At 55.4% G+C, this 14,227-nt stretch overlaps 1 protein-coding gene across 1 annotated transcript; it reads left to right on the top strand.

The window, feature by feature from the left end:
* Positions 1 to 1,010: 1,010 nt before the first annotated feature.
* NOL6 (nucleolar protein 6) lies at positions 1,011 to 13,014 on the top strand. Its single transcript, XM_004428355.3, has 26 exons — positions 1,011 to 1,381; positions 2,452 to 2,658; positions 2,741 to 2,857; positions 4,212 to 4,391; positions 4,769 to 4,937; positions 5,169 to 5,303; positions 5,391 to 5,554; positions 5,641 to 5,761; positions 5,987 to 6,045; positions 6,128 to 6,229; positions 6,431 to 6,546; positions 6,714 to 6,891; positions 7,034 to 7,156; positions 7,334 to 7,482; positions 7,632 to 7,707; positions 7,936 to 8,076; positions 8,222 to 8,339; positions 8,420 to 8,574; positions 8,670 to 8,833; positions 9,220 to 9,372; positions 9,597 to 9,694; positions 10,441 to 10,565; positions 10,688 to 10,777; positions 11,187 to 11,381; positions 11,498 to 11,599; positions 11,771 to 13,014. Exons 1-26 carry the CDS (start codon positions 1,328 to 1,330, stop codon positions 11,918 to 11,920), a joined length of 3,441 nt encoding a protein of 1,146 aa, XP_004428412.2. The 5' UTR covers positions 1,011 to 1,327; the 3' UTR covers positions 11,921 to 13,014.
* The last annotated feature ends 1,213 nt before the right edge of the window (positions 13,015 to 14,227 follow it).

The following is a 14,227-nucleotide window of genomic DNA, read 5'->3' as shown; positions in this document are numbered from 1 at the left end:
AACTGACAAGACTGGTTAATTGATTAAGATGTGGTAGACGACAAGAACTAGAGAAATCACCGGTGTAAATACAGTAGTCCCTTCTTATCCGCAGTGGATAGTTGCAAGGCCCCCAGCGGATGCCTGAAACTGCAGATAGTACCCAATCCTATATATACTATAGTTTTTCCTATACATAAGTACATACCTAAGATAAAGTTTAATTTATAAATTAGGCACAGTAAGAGATTAACAACAATAATAAAATAGAACAATTATAGGAATATACTGTAACAAAAGTTACCCTAGATCTTAGCAACCTCAAAGAATGATATTTTTTCTTTCCTTATTAAGCAGAGAACTTTTACCTTTTCACTTAAGGCAAGCACTTGATGGCTTCTCTTTGGCATATCCAAATTGCCAGTATCACTACTCTTGCACTTTGGGGCCATTATTAAGTAAAATAAAGGTTCCTTGAACGCAAGCACTGCGGTACCTCACAGTCGATCTGATAACCCAGAGGGCGGTAGCAAATACAGCGTGGATGCGCTGGACAAACAGGACAGTGGGGGACGGAGCCCAACCGCCCAAGATTTTACCACGCGACTCAGCACAGTGGCCAATTTAAAACTTAAGAATTGTTTAATTCTGGAATTTCCCATTTAATATTTTTAAACCAACATTGATCACCAGTAACCAAACCCTGAGGGAAGAAAAACGTGAGTAGGCGGGGAAAACTACTATAAACAAGCCCCCACCCCAAAAGGCCCAAAACAGCTCCGCCCTTCCCGTTTCCTCCCAAACGGAGGAAATAAGGAAAAGGAACCGACCGCCAAGCTACCGCAGGCTTCCGGTCTGGAGTCGCAAAGAGGCCGTAAATCGAACCCTGTTCAGCCCCTCCTCCATAATTGGCGGTTCTGGAGTGACGGAAATCAATGGCGAGCGACTCCTCTGGGGCTCACCCAATGGCTCAGGAGCTGGGCGGAGTCCTGCGACACGTGCTTCCGGGGGTCCGCAGGAAGCCGGTCAGGTCTTGCAGGGCCACGGCAGATCTTGGCATGGCTGTGGCAGATCTTGGCATGGCTGTGGCAGATCTTGGCAGGGACCCCCCACAGATCTGCCGCGCCTCGTGGAAGCTCCGCTGAGGGCCTCGGCGGCGTCTTCGGCGTTTCCGCGGAGCATCTTCGGCACTTCTGCGGAGGGGCTTCTGCCGGGGGGCTTCGGCCCTTCTACCGGGGGGCTTCGGCCGTTTTGAGGACTTGGGCAGTTCTGCCGACGTGGAAAGAAGTGTGTCGAGCACACCGGCGTTAAACCCTGAAGTGTGGGAGCGAGACCTGGACCCGGACAGATGGGGCCGGCGCCTGCCGGAGCGCAGTTTCGCGGAGCTGCTGGGGAGCCGGAGGTGGGTGAACCATTTGGAGGAAGGGATGCTCAACGTGCCAGAGGTGGCAGAGCCTGACAGCTCGCCGGCGGGGAGCCCGAGGGCGGTCCCCTCTGGAGGAGCCTCTTTCCCCCGCTGCTTCCAGCCTGGGGCACTGAGACAGTCAGAGCTTGCTGGAGGAAATAGAAGCTGGCATGATTTGGATAGGAGGAGTAAAGCATGTTGAGCTTCTCCCTTTGCGAGCTCTGCACCTTGAAGTTGAAGAGACCTCTTGTAGCTTGGATATTTCCCTGACCAGGTCCTCCTTGACGTTGGGTGGGATCTTGCCTCTTGTGCTCAGTTCTGTGCTCCCCGCTGTAACGGAGGGCGCATGGTGGTACTCCCGGAGCATTCCAGTAAGGCTCTACCTGGTGTGGGACTGTGGAGAGGGGCAGGGCCCAGGGCTGTAGGGGAGAAGGTTTGGGATCCTGCAGACTAGGGTTTGAAGCCTGCTCATGATATAGGCATACTAACTGGAACCTCGGTTTCACAGGGCTTCCTTCAAGTGTCCATTTTCTGTTAGGGTTATTGTGAGAATTGAATGACTTACTGAGTATATCCTCCACAGCCAGTAGGTTCTAGCTCTTTCCATCATTGAGCACCTAGTGTATACTGATACAGTCTATAGTAAGGGCTTGCTAGGGGAAGTGGAACCTAGCAGGATTTGGATAGGTCAAGAGTGGAAATGGCATTTGTGAAGTCCCAGGACTCATGCAGCAGCAGAGGAAGCTCCCTGCTGCATGGTACCTGGAAATGCAAGGAGCTCAGGCATTGCTGCAAATCAGCTACTACCCCTACCATCTCGAAGCAGAGCTCCATGCTTGTGCTACAGGTAGACAGGGAGCCCTCAGCTCCAGGAGTTTTCAGTCTAGAGCTCGGTAATGTTCTTCTAAGTAATGATTATCTTGAGTTTTACACAATCTGACTCCCATTCAAAAGAGGGACCAGGAGCAGGTGAAGTTTTTACCCACGCCTTATCATGGTGGCGCTTCAGGTAGTGGATGCTAGACATCGATGACTTCACACTGGCTTCTTCCCCTCCTTGGCCACAGGTGATGGAGCCAGCTCTGGAAGGTACAGGCAAGGAGGGGAAGAAGGAATCCTCAAAGAAGCATACAGTGGCTGGATCTCCAGGGGAGGGTCTCTGGCAGCCGGTGAAGCTCAGCCGGGCAGAACTGTACAAGGAGCCTACCAATGAGGAGCTGAATCGCCTTCGGGAGACCGAGAGCCTGTTCCACTCCAGCTTGCTTCGTTTACAGGTACTGTTGGGTAGCTGGGGCTTGAGTTAGAGTGGCAGGCCTGGGACCCTGAGGCTGAAGGACTCTCCCCCTCCCCTTACAGGTAGAGGAGCTGCTAAAGGAAGTGAGGCTGTCAGAGAAGAAGAAGGAGCGGATCGATGCTTTCCTACGGGAGGTCAACCAGCGGATCATGAGGGTGCCCTCAACCCCTGAGACTGAGGTAAGGCAGGTGATGTGGAGAACTGGAAAGCCCAGAAGTCCTCAGTGGGGGCATCTGAAACAGGGGCCTTGCTATTCTCTGGAGGGTTTGGGGTGCTGAGGAGCTCATTCTCACTGCCAAGAGGTTCAGCTGGGAATGCAGTCACTCACATGTTCATTCATTCAGCAAACACTTGTGCACCTTGCGATAATTGTGTTCTTAGGATGCATCAGTGAATAAAGCAGCCTGTGTTCTACTGTTGGGGTTATGGACTGTAGATAATAAACATGACAAGGAAACCATATGACAGTGTTAGAAGGGAGTAAGCACTATGGAAAAAGGAAAAAGTAGGCCTAGGTAAGGGGATTGCGGGACTGTCAGGCAATGGGAGTGGTTTGCAGTTTTAAATAGGTTGGTTAGGTCGGCCTCATTGAAGTGACATTTGTGTGAAGGTTTGAAGGAAACGAGTCAGCCATATAGATATCTAAGGCAGGAAGAGAATTGCAGTAAGGGGAAGCCACCAACACAAGGGCTCAAAGGCAGGAGTAGGTCTGGTACATTCCTTGGAATGAGTGAGGGGACAATAGAAGGAGATGAGTTCAGAAAGGTCATGTAGGAAGGGGGCATTGCAAGCAGGGCCTTGTGCATCAAAATGACAACTTTGGCTGTTGCTCTGGGTGAAATGGGGAGCCACTGCAGGATTTTTTGTGTAGAGCAGTGATATGATCTAACTTCAGTTTTAAAAAGTTCACTCAGGCTGTTCTGTTGAAAGTAAGACAGAGGGGGACAAAGGTGAAATCAAGGAGACTAGTTAAGAACCTATTGTGCATGGGCTGGCCTCGTGGCTTGGCGGTGGAGTGCATGCGCTCCGCAGCTGCCGGCCCGGGTTTGGATCCCGGGCGCACACCGACGCACTGCTTGTCTGGCCATGCTGGGGCCGCGTCCCACGTGCCGCAGCTGGAAGGATGTGCAGCTATGACATACAACTGTCTACTGGGGCTTTGGGGGAAAAAATAAATAAATAAAATTAACAAACAAACAAACAAAAAAGAACCTATTGTGCAGTGATCCACTGAAAAATGCTGGTGGCTCGGACTAGGGTACAGAAGTAGAGAAGCGGTCAGTGTCTGGATGCCTTTTGAAAGTGAGAAGCGTGTTCTGAACAGAGATGAATCAAGGTGATTTAAATGTTTTTGGCTTGAGCAACTAACATGGAGTTGCTACGGGGACTCGATGGGAAGACACGTTTATGGGAAGATCAGGAGTTTCGTTTCAAACATGTTCATGTGTTGAAATTGAGATATCTGCTAGACATCAAGGGGACATGTTAGGAAGGCAGTCAAACCAATATGTATCACTATTTCTGTCCCCACAGCTCACTGACCAGGTGTGGCTCCCGGCTGGGGTTCAAGTCCCCCTCCACCAAGTGCCCTATGCTGTGAAGGGCCGTTTCCGTTTCCTGCCCCCAGCCCGGGTCACTGTTGTGGGCAGCTACCTTCTGGGCACCTGCATCCGGCCGGACATCAATGTGGATGTGGCACTGACCATGCCCAGGGTGAGGTTCAGAGTTTAAGGGATAGAGAGGCCTGCCACTTCACCACTTACAAATCCCCGGGTCCCTCTTTGTTTCCCACCTGCCACTTGCCAGGAGATTGAAATCTGAATTTTAAATCAAAAGAGCAGATTACTACAGTCGTCCTGAGGGCAGCTTAGATGTGCCCGTGGGCCAGTTGCTGCCCCCTTGGAAGCTTGCCTGCCTCACCTGAGAACTGGGTATGGTGTTGCTAGCCCTAGCTCAGGCCTTCTGGCCAGCGGAGAATCCCTGGGGTTGCTAAGCTGTGACTCTCACCTTGGCCTCATCGTAGCTCCTAAGCTCTCCAACAACAAGCACTTAAGTCTCTAGCCACCTCTCTCTTCTCTTGATCCCTCCAGGAGATCCTACAGGACAAGGATGGGCTGAACCAGCGATACTTCCGCAAGCGTGCCCTCTACCTGGCCCACTTGGCTCACCACCTGGCCCCAGACCCCCTCTTCAGCAGTGTTCGCTTCTCCTACACCAATGGCTGCCACCTGAAACCCTCGCTGCTGCTACGGCCACATGGTGGGAGGCACACACCGGGCTGAGGGCACAGTATGGGGTGATAGATCTGGTGGGGAGGCACAGGGTCCTCAAGTCCAAGGTGAGAGGCTTGGGCCTCAAGTTTGAGGGGGAAGGTATAGGGACCTCAGATTCTGAGGTGAGAGGGCATGGGCCCTCAAGCAGGAGGGGGTAGTGCAGGGACCCCTCTGGCTCCAGGGGGCTGCAGGGTCTCAGCACCCCCTGTCTCCCCAGGGAAGGATGAGCGCCTGGTCACTGTACGTCTGCATCCATGCCCTCCACCTGACTTCTTCCGCCCTTGCCGTCTGCTGCCATCCAAGAACAATGTGCGCTCTGCCTGGTACCGAGGGCAGAGTCCTCCAGGGAGTGGTGAGCAGGCATTGGTGTCAAGGGGGAGCTTCAGGGAAGGTTGTTGTGGGGACTTCTCCTATCATGGCTTCCCTTTTCCTCCCACAGGTAGCCCAGAGCCCCCCACCCCCCACTATAACACATGGGTCCTGCAGGACACAGCCCTCGAGTCCCATGTGCAGCTGCTGTCAACTGTGCTGGGCTCCACCTTGGGGCTGAAGGATGGTGTGGCACTTCTGAAGGTCTGGCTGCGGCAGCGGGAACTGGACAAGGTGAGTTGGGAGTGACCCAGCTTCCCTGCCTCACTCAGTGGTGAGCTGGCTCTAAGCTCAGGTCTCTTCCTCCATCTCTCTTTCAGGGCCTGGGAGGGTTCAGTGGGTTCCTTGTCTCCATGCTGGTTGCCTTCCTTGTGTCCACACGCAAGATCCACACCACCATGAGCGGCTACCAGGTCCTGAGGAGCATCTTGCAGTTTCTGGGTGAGGTGGCTAGACTCGAAAAGGTCAAGGGTTTCACTCACCCTAAGAATCCTCTCCATCCAATCCCATCGGGGATTGTTCGATTTCTTGCCGTCAGACAGATGAGCAAACTGAATCCTGGAGGCAGGCAGTTATAGCCACCTTGCGGAGGGAGGTATCATTAGGGCTGGGTCCCCAGGGAGGGGGACACCTTCTGACATACCCACCTTCTCTGGTTCACTTCAGCCACCACAGATCTGACCGTCAATGGGATCAGTTTATGTCTCAGCTCAGACCCCTCCTTGGTGAGTGGGGCAGGGCTGAGTCTGGGCAAGGAGGCTTGAAGGTAAGGCCCCAACGCTGACTGCTTCTCTCTACCCCTGCAAGCCGGCCCTGGCTGACTTCCACCAGGCCTTCCCTGTCGTCTTCCTGGACTCCTCAGGCCGTCTCAACCTCTGTGCGGATGTCACTGCTTCCACTTACCACCAGGTACCAATAGTCCCCCACTCCTCAGTTCCCCAGGTGGCCCAGCCTAGACTCTGTCCCTTCTGTCAGCACCGGAACCCCAGAAAGTCCTCTCCAAAGAGCTTAGGTCAGGCATGTCTCTTGGTCTGAGCCTGCAGGTTGACGAAGGGAGGCTGCAGTGGTGGTGGTCCCCCATCTGAGTTTCCTCCTTACATTGTGGCCCAGGTGCAGCACGAGGCACGGCTGTCTATGGTGTTGCTGGACAGCAAAGCTGACGACGGATTCCAGCTGCTGTTGATGACTCCTAAGCCCATGATTCGGGCTTTTGACCACGTCCTGCAGTAAGTTTAGGGATGACAGGGTATGTCAGTGGGTCTTGTCTCTCTAGGGTTGCAGTGATGGGGCAGAGGTGCTCAGGCAGGTGCTCAGATCTTCCTGGTTGGTGGGGGGTGATACTTGGGGCCAGCAGTACCTGATTTCCCCTCCTTGTCCCTCTGTGTGCCCCCAGTCTCCATCCACTGAGTCGGCTGCAGGCAGCATGTCACCGGCTGAAGCTGTGGCCAGAGCTGCAGGACCATGGTGGGGACTATGTCTCAGCTACTTTGGGCCCGCTAACCACCCTCCTGGAGCAGGGCCTGGGGTCCCGGCTGCACCTGCTGGCCCACTCTCGGCCCCCAGTCTCAGAGGTGAGGCAGTGTGGTTCTGAGGGGGTTGGATCCAGGGTCCCAGGGGATACAAAAGGCACACCATCCCTCTAGCTAGAAAGTGGGTTTCCAGACTAAGAGGGGAGATTCTTTGGTTGAGCTCGGCCTTTTCTACACCCTACAGTGGGACATCAGCCAGGATCCACCGAAGCACAGAGACTCTGGGACCCTGACCCTGGGATTGCTCCTCCGGCCTGAGGGGCTGACCAGTGTCCTCGAGCTGGGTCCAGAGGCCGACCAGCCCGAGGTGAGGAACCCTGGGGCCTGGGGGGTGATTTGGCCCTGTCTTGGGAAGCCCAGCCTGTGCCTTGGAAGGAGGGGGTGGATTGTCCTCATGCCACCTGGATTGAGGCCTGTCGGGGAGATTTCTTACAGAGCCTTCTTTTGTTGATCTCTCCCACCACCACCACTTTCCTCTCCCCAGGCTGCTGACTTCCGCCGGTTCTGGGGATCTCGCTCGGAGCTTCGGCGTTTCCAGGATGGAGCCATTCGGGAAGCTGTGGTCTGGGAGGCAGCCTCTATGGCCCAGAAGCGCCTTATTCCCCACCAGGTGGTCACCCACCTCTTGGCACTGTGAGTGTTAGCATCTGAATGCCAGGAGGCAGCCGTGGGCTAGGGAGCCTTTTAGAAGGGTCTGGCCCAGGCTTTTGAGGTGAGCAGCTCACGTCCAATAGTGCCCTTCATAGCCCCCAAGGCCCACACTGTCTGTGCACCTTTTCCAGCCATGCTGACATCCCAGATACCTGTGTCCACTATATGGGAGGCCTCCTGGAAGCACTGATCCAAGGCCTGAAAGAGGTAAGTGCCGTGGTTCAGGGCTGGGGTCAAGGCAGGGACTATAGAGTAGCCTGTGTGGCCAGATTCTGTGGGGTCGTGGAGAGCCCTTCCCATCTCAGCCAGGCTGCGCTTCCTGGAGTGTCCAGCAGAGGGGGCGCGGTCTCTGCAGCAGCCTGAGCCAGGGCAGAATCCCAGGTGTTCATGGGGTTCTATAGGGTCCTGGCCTCCTGACTGGCTTCTCCCTCTCAGACCTCCAGCACAGGTGAGGAGGCCCTGGCAGCTGTGGTGCGTTGCTACGATGACCTCAGCCGCCAGCTGTGGGGGCTGGAAGGCCTCCCGCTGACTGTGTCTGCTGTCCAGGGAGCTCACCCAGTGCTGCGCTACACTGAGGTGAGGTGCAAGGAGCAGAGAGCCCTCTCTGCTTGGTGGCCCCCACTTATTCTGCTCCACTCACCCAGTATTCTTCCTCCCACCTCCTGACTCTGGGCACTCCCTCACAGTCCCAGGCCCTTCCTCAGCCCCCCTTTCTCTGTAGGTGTTCCCACCAGCCCCAGTCAAGCCAGCCTACTCCTTCTATGAGCACCTGCGAGAGCGGGCCTCACTCTTGCCCCGGCCCGACAAGCCCTGTCCAGCCTATGTGGAACCCATGACTGGTGAGGGGGCTCCTGGGAGGGGGCAAAGGGGGCTGTTCCACCCCAGGCCACAGTCTGAGACCTCTCACTCTTCTCCCCAGTGGTATGTCACCTGGAGGGCAGTGGTCAGTGGCCACAGGATGCTGAGGCCATACGGCGGGTCCGAGCTGCCTTCCAGCTGCGCCTGGCAGAGCTGCTGACACAACAGCATGGGCTGCGGTGCCGTGCCACGGCCACGCACACTGATGTCTTCAAGGTTAGGGCAGGGATACCCCCCGGGAGGGAGGGCACAAGGGTGTCAGGGTGCCTCAGGCCAACGTGTATCCCCCATCCCATACCGTCTTCCAACAGGATGGGTTCGTGTTCCGGATTCATGTGGCCTATCAGCGGGAGCCCCAGATCCTGAAGGAGACGCGGAGCCCCGAGGGGATGATCTCACTGAGGGACACGCGCGCCTCCCTCCGCCTCGAGAGGGACACGAGGCAGTTGCCCCTGCTCACCAGTGCCTTGCATGGGTATGGTCACCTGCACAGGCTCTTCTATCTATAGATCCTTTCCTGCCCCATTCTGCTCTCCTGGCCACCTGTCTCTCTGGGAGGCCAGATAGTGTAATAGCTAGGGATATGACTTCTGGAGTCAGGCAAGTTCTAGAATCCTGGTCCTGCCACTTCATTGCCTATATCCCTTTGGGCAGGATTCCCCCCTGCACCTTGTTTTTCTCATCTGTAAAATGGGAATAATGCTGGAACCAACCTCTTGGGGCATTAGTTAGGAGGACGTAATGCGTTAGCACGGGGCCAGCGTTGGGTAGAGGTTGAATACATAGCAGCGGTAGGGCTGAAACACTGTTCCTGGGCCTTGAGTGGGTGAGTCTCATTGTCACTGCCCTCTTCCCCCACAGACTCCAACAGCAGCACCCAGCCTTCTCGGGTGTGGCTCGGCTGGCCAAGCGGTGGGTGCGCGCCCAGCTTCTGGGTGAGGGGCTCACCGATGAGAGCCTGGACTTGGTGGCTGCTGCCCTTTTCCTGCACCCTGAGCCCTTCACTCCTCCCAGGTGATTCCATCCACCTTCTACCCATCCATGAGGTTCCCCTGGGGCCAGCTTTCATCCCTCATGCTGTACCTTCAGTCAAATGGGAGAGGGTAGCTGAAGCAAGAGACAGAAGGGGTTCTAAGACACCCCCCCAATCCATGCCAAGGGGTCTAGGCTTCCGAGACTGGGGCAGCCTGGGAGTGTGTAGCTGGACCCCAGGCTGTTTGCTCACTCCTTCCCCTCAGCTCTCCCCAGGTGGGCTTCCTTCGGTTTCTTTTCCTGGTATCAACCTTTGATTGGAAAAACAACCCCCTTATCATCAACCTCAACAATGAGCTCACTGGTAAGTGGGAGGACTGGGGTCAGACAGCCAGAAGAACTACCCTTCTGGATTGCAGAGTAGGGCAGGCAAGGGTTTTCCCTGTCCTGCCCCTTCCCAGATATCTATCCCTGACCCCGACTGCCTTGGGGTAGAGAATTATTAGGAGGAAGAGACCCACATCAAGTCTTCAGGGAGCTCTGAGGCTGTAGAGATGTGGTTTGCCCACGTGATGATCAGAAACGCAATGGACTGGGGAGGGTCAGCAGGCTACCTGGGAGGCTGGGAAGGGGAGAGGAGAATGAAAGGGGGACTCTGAACACCAGGTGGGAAGTCTTGTGGTGAGGAACAGGGAAGGGGCCAGATTAGGGTAGATGCCCAGAACTCTTGGGGTTGGGGGTGATGATCTCTGTTGTAATATGAGGAGCTCCTGGTCCCAGCAGAGACGAGGGTGTCAGCTTCCTAATTCCCCAGGTGTGTGGGAGCATAGGGTGGGAGGGGGCCAGGGGCAGGCCTCAGCTTGTGCTGGCCCGGAAACTAGACTGGGGTGCCAGGCGGTGGAAAATTCTGCCTCTGGCTGAGGCTGGGAGTTTAACGCCCCACCCGATTGAGGTAAATGCAGTGTCCTTTTCATTGCTTTTGCCACTTGGGGGAGGGGTGTTAGAAAATCCCTGTGATGGGCAGCTGCTGGGTGTACAGTAGGAGGACCTGGGGAGTAGAGGTTGTCCGGGGGAGAGGGCAGGCTGACCCAGGACCCCTTTTGTCCACAGTGGAGGAGCAGGTGGAGATCCGCAGTGGCTTCCTGGCAACTCGGTTACAACTCCCGGTCATGGTCATCTTTACCCCCCAGGATCGCAAAAGCTCTGTATGGACGCAGGATGGACCCTCGCCCCAGGTTCAATCCCATCTCTGACCCTAAATGTGTGGTTTTCTCCCCCAAGGCAAAAACAGGCCCAGCCTGACCTGAGAGAGACCTGTGGTCGGGTCTGACCTATCTGATGTGTGTGTACCCCCCAGATCCTACAGCGGCTCGTAGTCCTGGCAGCTGAGGCCTTGCCTGTCCTAGAGAAACAGTTAATGGATCCCCGGGGTCCGGGGGACATCAGGGTAAGCCCCTTACCAAGACTGACTCCAGGGGCTCTGGGCATTCTGCCTTTAAACCATGGCAGCCCGGAGCTCTAGGGGCCCTCACGGGATGCTTAGTCCGCTTATTTGGTGAGACTGAATCCAGAGAAGGCATTGAAACTGCTCACAGTGCCTGGCAGTGGTGCAGCCTGGAGGAGAACCAGGCCCTAGCTCCATCTAGGCCTCGTGCTTCTTGCCTGTGCTCTTCCTGCTGGACCCAAGCTGGCACCAGCTGGGTCTTGGTGTTCCCACCTTCAAATGAGCATTCAGGCCCATAATGGGGGGTCAGACAAAGGGGAAGGAGGGAGCCATGGTGGGCATGTGGAGGGGTTTGTAATCCAGCTTCCAACTCCCAAGTGGGCAGTGCTGACCCCTCCCTACCCTTCCTCAGACAGTGTTCCGGCCACCCTTGGACATGTATGATGTGCTGATCCGCCTGTCTCCCCGCCACATCCCCCGGCACCGCCAGGGTGTGGACTCTCCAGCTGCCTCCTTCTGCCGTGGCCTGCTCAGTGAGCCAGGGTCCTCATCCCTGATGCCCGTGCTGGGCTACGATCCTCCTCAGCTCTATCTGGCACAGCTCAGGGTAGGTCCTAAAGGGCTGACTGACTCTGGGGAGGGGACTTCCAGGGGGAGCTGGGGCCATGGAAGTGGCTCTCAGGTGCCCACCTGTAATCTTGTCTCTGTCCTGCCCTTTCTTAGGAGGCCTTCGGGGACCTGGCCCTTTTCTTTTATGACCAGCACGGGGGAGAGGTGATCGGTGTCCTCTGGAAGCCTTCCAGCTTCCAGCCTCAGCCTTTCAAGGTGTGCTGGCTGGTGACAGCCATCTGTTCCTGAGTGTGAACATGTGGTTTTGTGTGGGCATGCATGTCTGGGTGTGGCCTGCTCCAGGAGTGACCCTGTGTCAGGTGGGAAGCACGTGTGTTCCTGGATGTGCCTTTGTGACCTCAATCCACATTTCTCTGATTCCCCCAGGCCTCCAACACAAAGGGTCGCATGGTGGTGTCTCAGGTTGGGGAGCTCATGATGGTGCCCAATGTAGAAGCCATCCTGGAGGACTTTGCCATCCTGGGTGAAGGCCTAGTGCAGGCTGTGGAGGCCCGAAGTGAGAGGTGGACTGTGTGATCTCCAGCCCCAGGGGCAAGCTGTAGATGGACAGCAGGACTTCAGACCCCTGGAGCAAGATGTCGATGGTGTGACCTCCACCCTTGTTATGTAAGGTCCCTCCATGGAGGGCCTGCTGGCCTGAACACTCTGAATTGTCCCCAAGAAAAGCCCTGCCCTCGTTTTCTGTCTGATGCCCCAGGATTGGGGCAGGGGCCTTGGTGTCCTATGGAGTTCCCTGGGCTCGACCGGCTGAACTCCCAGAAGAGGAGTGGGAGCCAGCTCACCAGAGATCCATTCGTCTGTCCGACCTGGCCTGGACCTTTTTTTTTCCTATCAAGGCTGCTCCCAGAAACTTGGAGAGGAGGCCGTGTGCCCAGGGCTGAGGCTCTGTCCCCTTCCCCTTGCCTGGATATGTGCCTAGACCTCAGTGTGCCCTTCAGTGGAGCGTCAGGCCTTTAAATGAGCCCAGAGAAGGTGTGGCACTTCCTGAGGGCCACAGAGTACCATCACTGAGCAGTAGAGAGGGGGCTGTGTGTGATGAATAGACCACATTGAAGGGGCACAATGCCCTCCTGTGTTGGTTCTGCTGCTTACCAGGGTGGGGACATGGAAAAGCACAGAGGATGGGAAGGGGCTAGGTGGGGGGACTGGTGGTCCCCAGTCCAGGAGAGATGCAGAAAGCGCTGGGTGCTGCCCTGGCCTCTCAATGTCTGTGCCCCTCCAGCTCTCTGTGTCTGCCCATTCATGTCACAAACTGCCCCCACTGTGCTCCTGCAGCGGGGGTCAGAGGTGAGCAAGACCCAACTCCTGCCCCCCGGGAGCTCCCAGTGCCCTAGGAGAGGGGAGTGCTGCTTCCTTTCAGCCTGGTCCACACCCCCTTTCAGGCAGCCTCTCCCTTCTCCGTCCTCCCTAATCCTGGCTGTTTTTCCAGACTCAGCTCAAATAGCGCCTCCTCCTTAAACCCTTCCCTTGCCCCAGCCTGAGGCGCTCTTTCCCTCTGAAACATTAGAGCAATTACTATCTGTTCAGTTTACTTCACAGTCATGTACAGTGGCATGAACTCTTCTGTTGTCTTAAACTCTGATTTAAAATTAAATCCCTTCATTTCTCCATGTTCTTGGCTTGTCTGCCTTTTTCACATGGTTTAACCTTGTCTCCTATATGGAAGCTCTAGGGACAGGGAACGTGTTTGAACATAGGTTTCCTGGCACCTGGTACAATGCTCTGCTCCAGTAGGAGACAGGTGTGTGCAGAAGGGACCCCTAGCCCAGGCAGATGGAGGGCAGGGAAGGCCACCAGAAGACTTCAAAGAGAAGGGAATGAGCATTTGTGATCTTTCCTAGAATGGGTGGGTGGCAATAGTGAAAGATAGCGTTATAAAAAGTTGCTGTTAGGGCTGGCCCCGTGGCTTGGTGGTTAAGCTCGCGCGCTCCGCTGCTGGCGGCCCGGGTTCGGATCCTGGGCGTGCACTGACACACTACTTCTCCGGCCATGCTGAGGCCACGTCCCACATACAGCAACTAGAAGGATGTGCAGCTGTGACATGCAACTATCTACTGGGGCTTTGGGGGGAAAATAAATAAATAAATAAAATCTTTAAAAAAAAAAAAAGTTGCTGTTAATATTGAGTGACTTGGGGGGCCGGCCCCGTGGCTTGGCGGTTGGGTGTGTGCGTTCCGCTGCTGGCGGCCCGGTTCAGATCCCGGGTGTGCACCGACGCACCGCTTCGGCCATGCTGGGGCCGTGTCCCACGTGCAGCAACTAGAGGGATGTGCAGCTGTGACATGCAACTATCTGCTGGGGCTTTGGGGGAAAAAAAATAAAACTATAAAAAAAATATATATATATTGAGTGACTTGGGGCCGGCCCAGTGGTGCAGCAGTTAAGGGTGCGAATTCCGCTTCGGTGGCCCAGGGTTTGCAGGTTCGGATCCCGGGCGCGCACCGATGCACCGCTTGTCAAGCCATGCTGTGGCAGCGTCCCATAAAAAGTAGAGGAAGATGGGCACAGATGTTAGCCCAGTGCCAATCTTCCTCAGCAAAAAGAGGAGGATTGGCATCAGATGTTAGCTCAGGGCTGGTCTTCCTCACACACACACAAAAAATATTGAGGGACTTATCCGTGCTGGGTACTATTTGTGACTTTACGTGTCTTATATATGGGGATTTGATCACACAATCATACCAGCCCTCTGAAGTATGTACTTTTAATTACCCTCATTTTCTTTTTTTTATTTTTATTTATTTTTTTCCCCCAAAGCCCCAGTAGATAGTTGTATGTCATAGCTGCACATCCTTCTAGTTGCTGTATGTGGGACTCGGCCTC

Source organism: Ceratotherium simum, chromosome 20, assembly GCF_057802395.1.
Source record: "Ceratotherium simum simum isolate JZ-2026a chromosome 20, ASM5780239v1, whole genome shotgun sequence".
NCBI classification, from domain to species: domain Eukaryota; kingdom Metazoa; phylum Chordata; class Mammalia; order Perissodactyla; family Rhinocerotidae; genus Ceratotherium; species Ceratotherium simum.
The sequence above is the reverse complement of the archived record's forward strand: the minus strand, read 5'-3'. Positions and strand labels throughout refer to the sequence as shown.